Source organism: Chelmon rostratus, chromosome 6 (genome assembly GCF_017976325.1).
Source record: "Chelmon rostratus isolate fCheRos1 chromosome 6, fCheRos1.pri, whole genome shotgun sequence".
Lineage (NCBI taxonomy): Eukaryota > Metazoa > Chordata > Actinopteri > Chaetodontiformes > Chaetodontidae > Chelmon > Chelmon rostratus.
The window spans coordinates 20,493,803-20,503,053 of record NC_055663.1 but is presented as its reverse complement, the minus strand read 5'-3'; the positions used below and the strand labels follow the sequence as shown (position 1 = coordinate 20,503,053).

The window sequence follows — 9,251 nt, the reverse complement described above, 5'->3', positions numbered from 1 at the left end:
ACACTATCCCGTGACTTCGAGATACTCATCTTTTAATCATGGAATACTTATCGTGGCATTATGAAAAACATGTAAACTCTGGTACCGTGAGGAATAGAGCCTCGGCTGAGCCAACAATCTTCCAGTCCACACACAGGCAACCAAGCTGCGAGAGCTACTATTAGAGGAGCGATGTCACACGCGGTACCCGTCTCAAAATGTATTAAGAATAGTGTTTCACCGTGCGTCGGGGACAGTGCAGCGCATGGCGCCCTACAGACACCGACACACACAAGGCCTAAACAAACCCCGAACAAACCCCCAAACAGTCTGACTAACTCCAGTGTGACAGACGTGTTCATGCCTGGGTTTATGTGCCGCTCCCTTGCCGCGCACTCCTCCGCGCAGCGCAGGTCGCGGTGCGTCCTGTGCGCTTCGACGCACGACTGAGCTCTCCTCTTCAGCTTTATGCAAAGCTTGGGGACTGATGCTCATTTCCTTGTGCGTAAACACCACTCGAGAGTTGGAAAACATCTCCAAAGTTATTTTTCTTTGATGATTGCAGTTCCCCTTCGTGTATTTAGAGGTTTGTTATCGTATGGCTCAATTACTGCCGATGGTATTGCAAACATTCCAAGCGTTGTATTGCGCTCCCCGGGCGTCTCCAAACGTTTTCAAATGTGACGCGTTAGTGCACAGTTCCCCACTTAACTGATTTTTGCTTTCTATAGTAAATCCCCATATAAGAGAGTAGATAAGGCTGCGGCAGTGGGAGGAATGATTTTCTCTTGTCATCTAGTGAATTCAGTTGCAGTGAATTGAAGCCAATCGTTATTTTGGTGGGGGTTATCTTAGGCCCCGTGACACCTTGCGTAAAACAGCTGCAGCATCCGACATGAGGGAGCCACGTCCACTGGAAGACAACTCACCAGAAATAAAAGCGCTTTATACATCTGTCAGTTTCCCCGTGTATGTCTCCACTGGGTGCACGTTTGGATATGTCAAAGTTTCCAAGTCGTCGCTCTCCTGATAGGACTCTGTTTTGGAGAGCGACTGGCTGCTCTTGTTTGAATCACATTCACCAAAGGAGGGCTGCAGCTGCTGTCCGCAAGTCACGTGCACGTACTGAACATTTTCCTCCTCCTCGTTCTCTCTGTGGTAGAAATAATTGAAATTTGACACTATCACAGGCACAGGTAGGGCTATGGTTAGCACTCCGGCGATGGCACACAAAGATCCAACGAATTTCCCCCCGATGGTGGAGGGACACATGTCTCCATATCCAACCGTGGTCATTGTCACCACAGCCCACCAAAACGCGTCAGGTATGCTTGAAAATCCAGAATCAGGATCTTCTGCCTCTGCAAAATAAACAGAGCTGGAGAACAGAACAACTCCAATAATCAGGAAGAATATGAGCAGTCCCAGCTCCCTGAGGCTCGCGTGAAGCGTTTGGCCGAGAATCTGGAGACCCTTGGAGTGTCTGGACAGTTTAAAAATCCTGAAAACACGGACCAGTCGGATGACCCTCAGTATGGCCAGCGACGCAGCCTGCTGACTGCTGCCCTGATGCTCCGCGAGGTCAAGGCCCAGGGTGATGAAGTAAGGAGCTATGGCCACAACATCGATCAAGTTCATGATGTTTTTAAAGAAAGCTGCTTTACTGGGGCAGGAGAGGAACCTCATGGTGAATTCAAGGGAGAACCACACAATGCAAAGTGTCTCCACCATGAAAAACGGATCTGTGAACGGACTGGGCTCTTTGCCGTGAGCACTTCCATTGGCGTTATTGTCGTTCACCGCGGGGACCTCTCTAAACTCGGGTAAAGTCTCCAAGCAGAATATGATAATGGATATTAAGATAACCATAACCGATACGATGGCAATTATCCGTGCGGGTCCTGAACTTTCTGGATACTCAAACAGGAGCCAGAACTGGCGCTGAAGCTCGTTATTTGGCAGCGGGCGGTCCTCTTCCCTCGCCAAGCCCTCATCGTCTCGGAAGAGCTCTATGGCATCTTCATTAAGTTCATAAAACCTTATTTCTTCCAGGAAAATATCCACAGGGACACTTACTGGCCTCCGAAGCCGCCCTCCTGACTGGTAATAATAGAGGACGGCGTCAAAGCTCGGCCTGTTCCTGTCAAAGAAGTATTCATTTCTCAGCGGGTCGAAGAAACGCATCCTTTTACGCGGGTCTCCCAAAAGCGTGGTCGGGAAGCGGGAGAGGGTCTTTAACTGCGTCTCAAAGCGCAGACCTGAGATGTTGATGACCACCCTCTCGCTGCACTCCTGGTCCGCTGGTTCCAAGTCAGCAGCATCTTGCAACAGAGGAGTTACGACCACAGTGTCGTCGTGGTTCTCCTGGGACACCACAGTCATCTTTTTACCCCTCCGAGGGTAAATCCGTCATTCACCTCCGCGGTGCCGTCCTCTTGCCCTTTTGCCTGTGCGTCCTCCCAACTCTCTTTCTCATGCAGCCGCCCGAGATTCAGGCAAAGTCCCCTTTTTGCGCACCAAGTCCCAAGAGTTTTATTTGTTAATATCCAAAATCGACGTGCTGTTGTTGATTTACACCGTCCTTTTGTCAGATTAGTGCCTCTGAACTGTCAACTTTCAATGGTGCAGACAGATCTCCACTTGCAAAAGCTATACCGATGGCTATCATATTCACACCATTTTAAACTCCAAAGCCCTCCCCAAGTTGGAAGACCAGATGACACTTGCTGCTGCTGCTGTCCCTCTCACACTCACTTTGCTGTAGCAGTGCAGTGGTTTCCAAGTAAAGCGCCCAGCCTTACACGTTTAATCTTTTTAATTTTAATTGCAAGTTTATCTCTCTAAAAATATCCCACATCACAGTCCACAGTGTTGTTTTGTTCAGAGCAAGGTCCAGTATGTTTTCCAGATCCAGACTCGACTCCGAAATGGAGTCTCTCATCCTGCAGGTCCCTCATTCATGAAATCATGGTGCTATTCTTGTCACAAGGGGATCCTCCAGGACCCGGCCCATGTCTACACTTTTGGAAACCGGGAGTACAGACGAAGGTGACAAATACATCCAGCTTGTTAGGTGTAGTGAGTTTTTTTTTCTGTAGCTTCATAGGCCTATGTGACTTGAAATAAATAAGATGAAATAACCTGAATACCTTGAAGTGCAGAGACCTCGTATAACCAGGCGCCCTCCTGGACCCGGCCAGTGGAAACTGCTGGCTTCACTGACACTTGAGTAGCCAGAGAGGATAGCGTCTTCAGGAAGCCACAGCCAAAATAATATTCACCGTCCATAGCACTCCAAGGGCTCAATTGTACAACTTGGAACACAGGGACTGCCACAGGACAAGTGACCTAGCCTCGGGGTCACTGAGATAGACAAAGGTATAAAAAATAAACAGCTGCAAGAAGCCTTCTTCCACTCTTATTAGTTCCTTATCAGACACTGCAAATCCTCTGCAGTCAGGCTAAAACTGAGTGTTTTATCCAACACTAGTTCAAAATCCACTTTCTTCCACGTTAGAGCTTAATAATTCTATTACTCTTGAAGATGGACTGATAAAAAGATTAAAAGATGGGGCCCGGTGGTACAGAGTGAAGTTATACAGTGTGTGCACTGCAGCATTGTGATCTATTTATAGCTCCGTTTTTTCCACTTTCATTGCCTTCATAAAGCTGTATCGGTTAGTCCCTGCATTTGTAGACACAGGAGTGCAACAATAATAGCGCAGGGGTGCTAATCAGTGTTACTAAAACCAAGCTGGACAGTTTGCATTATTACGTAGATGCGGGCAGTCTTTGGCAGGTATAACATGCCATCAAAAACATTTCCGTCAGAGAGGTTTTTTGCAGTCAGGTTAATGAGCATGGGTTCCCAGAGGGGCACTTTTTTTTTTGGGCCTTTCCATTACTGAACAAAGGCTTGGATTTCAGAGTCAAATGTCAGGACACGGTGCCGCCTGCTGTTAATGTGTTAGCATATAGCGTTCACCAAATGACTGTCTGGGTCAAGCCAAGGTCTCAGGCCTTGACTATAACCAAGGAAACAAACAACAACAAACAAGCTGAGGAATGGACACGTGACTCCTATACATCAGTCAGACCAAAAAAAAAAGTACTGATCAGTCAACATGTGAAGTAACCTCCCTGTGTCACCTTTATTTATCATTTTTCAAAGCTCGTTATTTTCCTCTCACCTTTTTGACATCCAGAATCTTATATGAGCACATATTCATATCATCTCTCGATTATTTAATAACAGCTGAGTAACACATACTGTACACTGTCGCCAATGCATCATTGTGGTGGTCTTGCAGTTGTGCCTTCTATTAAAATCTGTACATTCTGATACGTGGATAGATATGCATGTACATGCATGGGCCTACTTAACAGTGACCGCATGTAATGAGACGTAGGCTGGGAGAGACGTGCCGTAACCCCTGTGGGGTGCACGAATGCTGACAGCGAGAAACCTCCCATCGTAATTAATGGCACGACCTATGAATGCAGGAGACCCCCATGGTAACCAGATACTGTGGATTCACTCGCACCAAGAAAACATCTGCTTTCTCATCATTCTTCAAAAAAAATAACCCAAAACATTTTCCTCACATCTCGACTGACATTTCTATCACTATGAACGTGATAGTATGATGATAAATACATAAAACAATCTCTGTCGCAATAGCATGATGAAAAACATTGATTATGACTGTTGACTTCATCATAAATATGATGTCAATATTAATTATATAATGAAAAATTCCCACATAATGCATCATTTTAATAATGCTCAGGTATTCTGAAACTGATTTGATTTCTTTAAAAGGAGCTGATGTTTATTGACATTTTGATATATTGTACTTCATCTTCTGAAGATCATCTTTGACTAAATATAGACAGAATGAGGTTACTTACTAAGTCATTATAGACGTGAGGTAACCACAGTAGCAACTTGTGTCAGTGACTCCCCTTGGCTTTCCTCCTCCTGAACCCCAGGCCAAGTATTTACAAAGTGTGTGTGTGTGTGCGTGTGTATTTCTGTAAGTGTGTATCCGGCGTTGCCATTAGCACGATTGGTGAATGAACGCATGTGCATATCATGTTTGTGTGTGTGAGAGTGTGTTATAAATTGAAAGGGGAGTTTTTAGGAGGTCAGTCCTGCTAGTCAACAGCTCCTTCGGATTACATGGTTCTACTTCCAACTGCTCTGCTCGAAATGAAATAGGGGGCATTTGACCTAGTCTGTTGTATGCTCTGTAGGGCCGGTGATGACAGCGTCTCAGACACTGGAATGAGTCTATAAAGGGAGCGCTATATCTGGGAGGCCTCTGATTCAAGCTGCTTTACCCTAAGTCTTAAAAGTCCAAAAAAGCAAAAAAAAAAGTTCCAAATAGCATATTGCTAAAAGCCAAACTTAGGAGGGAGATGGAAAAAAATAATTGTAAACAGTGATTTACCAATTTTCATTTTTGAAAATGACTTCTAATGACTTCACAATATGATGCTACATACCATGAGATAATATACATTTCTCTGCTAATTACTACTATTACTACTACTACTAATTTGACAATCACTTAAACATCTCTAGGTGTATTAGAAGTCCACTGTGTTTATGTTGCAAATCAATTATAACAGTACTGAAACTTACATGATTTTTGCATCAGTGTGACAAAGTGCTTTGATTTGTCAGGGATTCAACCAGAGACATTTCTGACTGCTTGTTTTTCCATTAACAATTTCTCGACAGATTTTTACTACATCATGCTATATATGAATATTGTGATATAAAATTAGGTTTTTATCAATTTCCCCCCTATTTACACCTGGGCTAAATCTGATCTGATCTGATTTGCAAATTTCTCTTTGGAGATGAATAAAGTATCTATCTATCTATCTATCCATCTATCTATCTATCTGGTCTGATAAGCAAAAGTTTTTAAACATTGATTTTCATTGGTTACATATAGCAGTGTTTTCAACTTCGACTTTTTATGACTAAATTTCAAATTGAAGCAGGTCCTAACTGCATGTTTAACTATAGTCATTTAAATGCTGTCAAAGCAATGGTTGTAGGTAATCCAGAGAGCTAAAAATACTAATTTACAACCAAATTTTGTTTTAACCAAGACATTAGCGCAGCCAGTGCTGAATTTGCAGATGCCGATATCTAGGGGGAACTTTGTATGGATCATGGCATACATTTTACGTGTTCCCTCATCAGCCAGTGTGTCTGGCTGAGACATGAGGAGCGTTTGCAGCTGTACCTAATTAATAGTGTGAAAACTGTTGCCTACAGAGCCTAAGCAGTGTTTACTCCATCTCCATCCCCATTATCCTCTCTGCAAGTGAGTGGAGCACACAGTCGCCATACCCTGAGGTGTTTGAACACAGGGCTTCCACTCTCGAAAGTGGATACCCCAGTCAAGCTCCTTGCCAGTTCCTGGGTTTTGATAGCCACCAATTTTAGCCTGCTGTCATCTGAAGTTGATGTTCATGTTTTTGCTGATAGGTAACCAGGCATGCGGCAAGAGATGCAACTGGATACCTCAGATCCGGAGGGCAGGGTTCCTTGGAATTACCTCTGCATGTCCTGATCCACGCCTACCTCAGATGATCATTTCACTCCTTGATCAAGCCTTTCCCTTTTTTAGTAGACAGTGTCGTCCAAAATCCAGGCCGGGGGCAACTGCAGGGGGATCAGTTCACAGGAGAACCACACATGGGTTGTTAATCAAGGATGACTTCAAAGGTCTCAAAATTTATTTTTTATTGGTAACTTTATGTTTATATGATTCTACTCTCAGACTCTCTTGGCTTTTGATTGCACACCCACCAGCAGGGTGACTGAGTTTCCGTTGACTTTTATCAGTAAATCAGTTTATGTGTGTAAGCACTCAGACATCTATCTATTAACTGTTAAAGTCATTTATGAGGCAAAAATGTAAAAAGAAAAAAAAAATCTGTTTCCACCTTCTGCTTTTTATATCAATGGGAACTGGATATCTCTGGAATGTACATTAGACAAAATTAGACATCTGAAGACATCACCTTGGGGCTTTAGGTTGAGTTGTGATGGATATTTTGTCACTGGCTGGATGAAAACTGTTCAGTTTCAGAGACCGCAGCAACATGGTGACATTGGTGATTGTTACACTATTGTGTCTATTTTTTCTGCTGTCATTTCTACCCCATCACTGTCGCAAACAATAACTCCTCCTCTACAGACAGATTAAATAGATTTCCATTGCTCTACTATACAACCTGAATGGTTTCTTTTCTTGGAAAGCTGCCGACGACTCTACAGCCAAATCATCAAAAAAACCCAAAACATTCTGCCTGTACAAATGACTTCAAGAATCATCTGAAGTGAGTGCAGGTTTCCCTTTTTTTCTGATTATTTTCTTTATACGTAGAACCGTATTTACACTGGCACTTACAAGGCCTCGCTTGTTCAGTAGCTCAGAGGTTTACTCTGTGTTAACTCAAAGATTTTCCTCCTTTGCACCTCACCTGCCATGTTCCTGCATGTTACAGTGAGCTGTACAACGTAAACAGACTGCTGAACTGTGACACTAGGCCAGGCCGGGGCTGGTGCTGACCATCTGGACTGCAAGTTGTTGGCATGTGTCTGATAGCATTTCTCAATCCACAGCTTCCTTGAAATCCTCTAACTTGTGCCTGCTAACTAATAAATATTTCATCACATCCTCATGGTCACAAACAAGGCCACTTCAAAGCATGTTGGCTGATTTCCCTCCCTGTTTAGAATAAATTTTTGTTTATTCATTCTCAGTTGCTGTTTGTTGTGTTTCCATCGCGTATCTAACTTTTCAAAAATTTAATATGATGTGTTTTTTAAGCACACAGGACTTGTGGGTTCTTCATACAGCCACTGATTAACCGGTTTTGTGATGATGACAGCACATGCTGAGTTGAAGTGATTATGAGGAGTGCTTCTGTTGCCAACATAGTTGTTATACATTTATGCATTACTTTTCTAAATCCATTATCTATTTTCATACAATAGTTATCTTCTGTGAATGCAAAGAGAAGAAATAAGAACCACGCATATATGAATATTCAAAATGTGGCCTTAATCTGTTTAATATTGCATTTCCAATCTATATTTCTCTGGAGAGAACATCACCATCAAATACAGCACAATAAACTGGGCCTACAGATTCATATTAAGAATTTATACTCATGTTTGTGTCTGTATAGATGTTATATTTTCAGCTTTCACCAGAGCTGTAATTGAATCCAGCTCAAAAAGCAACCCTCTGCTGTGGAACCTTAGAGACTCCTATAAATAAACAGGCAACACTCCTTCAACACTTGCCTATATGGCACATGGAATGATTAGCTCATGGCAAGAGCTCTCTGATCTTACAGTGTGTAGCCACAACTATTTTCTGTCAGCTATGTGCATTGCTTAACTCATGGAGTGTGTCAAGAATGTGGTCTCTCAGGAATTCACAAAATTGAATTAGCCTATACTGTACATTGGCCTTGCATACATTTTATAATAAATGTTACTGCATCGCGTCTTTGTAAAAGGGCAATTTGTAAAGAAAAACACCTTCCTGTTAAGGTCAATATGGATGCAATAATATTATTAACTATGTTGCGTATCTTCAGCTTAGCTCAACCAGAGGTAGTGTTGGTGTACTCAAGGCTTTTTAGAGAGAGAGAAGGAAAAAATCTCATCATTATCTTATCAACCTAAATGAAATGTATTTGCATCTTGGGCTTCATTCATGCATCTTGAATCCTTTAGTTTATTGTAGCTTTAGGCTTTGTTCTAATACTAATAATTTATATGAAATAAACCCCTCAAATTACCTATTTATTTACAAGGAACTTAAATTTAAGTTTGATTAAACAATATTCTACCACTAGGAGGCAGACATTTGACATATAGCTCTTATGAAGAACTATTGTCTTATATTTGCCATAGTTAACCTGTTAGCAAACTTAGCTTGAACCTTAAGTACATACAGAACAAAATGAGGATCCCATTGGATTCATATTTCTGGCAACCCAATGAATATTGTCCAATATTCACTCACCTTTTAGCTCTGAATTTGTTTCCAACTACTCCTGAGAAGAATATCTGGGTCTGTCACTTAACAGATGCTTGATTTTCTACAGCCACTTCATGTTGTTGAGTTTTGTACAGGAAATGTACAAACTAGTCATACTTAGTCATACACTCAGCATGCCTGAACCTAACTGGCTGCCTGTATAGTGTGTCTGTTGTCTGTTGGCAGACA

At 42.4% G+C, this 9,251-nt stretch overlaps 1 protein-coding gene across 1 annotated transcript; it reads right to left on the bottom strand.

Annotated features, from left to right (window-relative positions):
- Nucleotides 1-924: 924 nt before the first annotated feature.
- On the bottom strand, nt 925-2,361 carry LOC121607896 (shaker-related potassium channel tsha2-like). The gene has a single exon (XM_041938926.1). It carries the CDS (start codon nt 2,359-2,361, stop codon nt 925-927), a length of 1,437 nt encoding a protein of 478 aa, XP_041794860.1.
- Nucleotides 2,362-9,251: the final 6,890 nt, after the last annotated feature.

What these genes read in the sequence shown, in the direction of transcription:
- LOC121607896 (XM_041938926.1), bottom strand. Translation starts at nt 2,361, where the DNA reads ATGACTGTGGTGTCCCAGGAGAACCACGACGACACTGTGGTCGTAACT.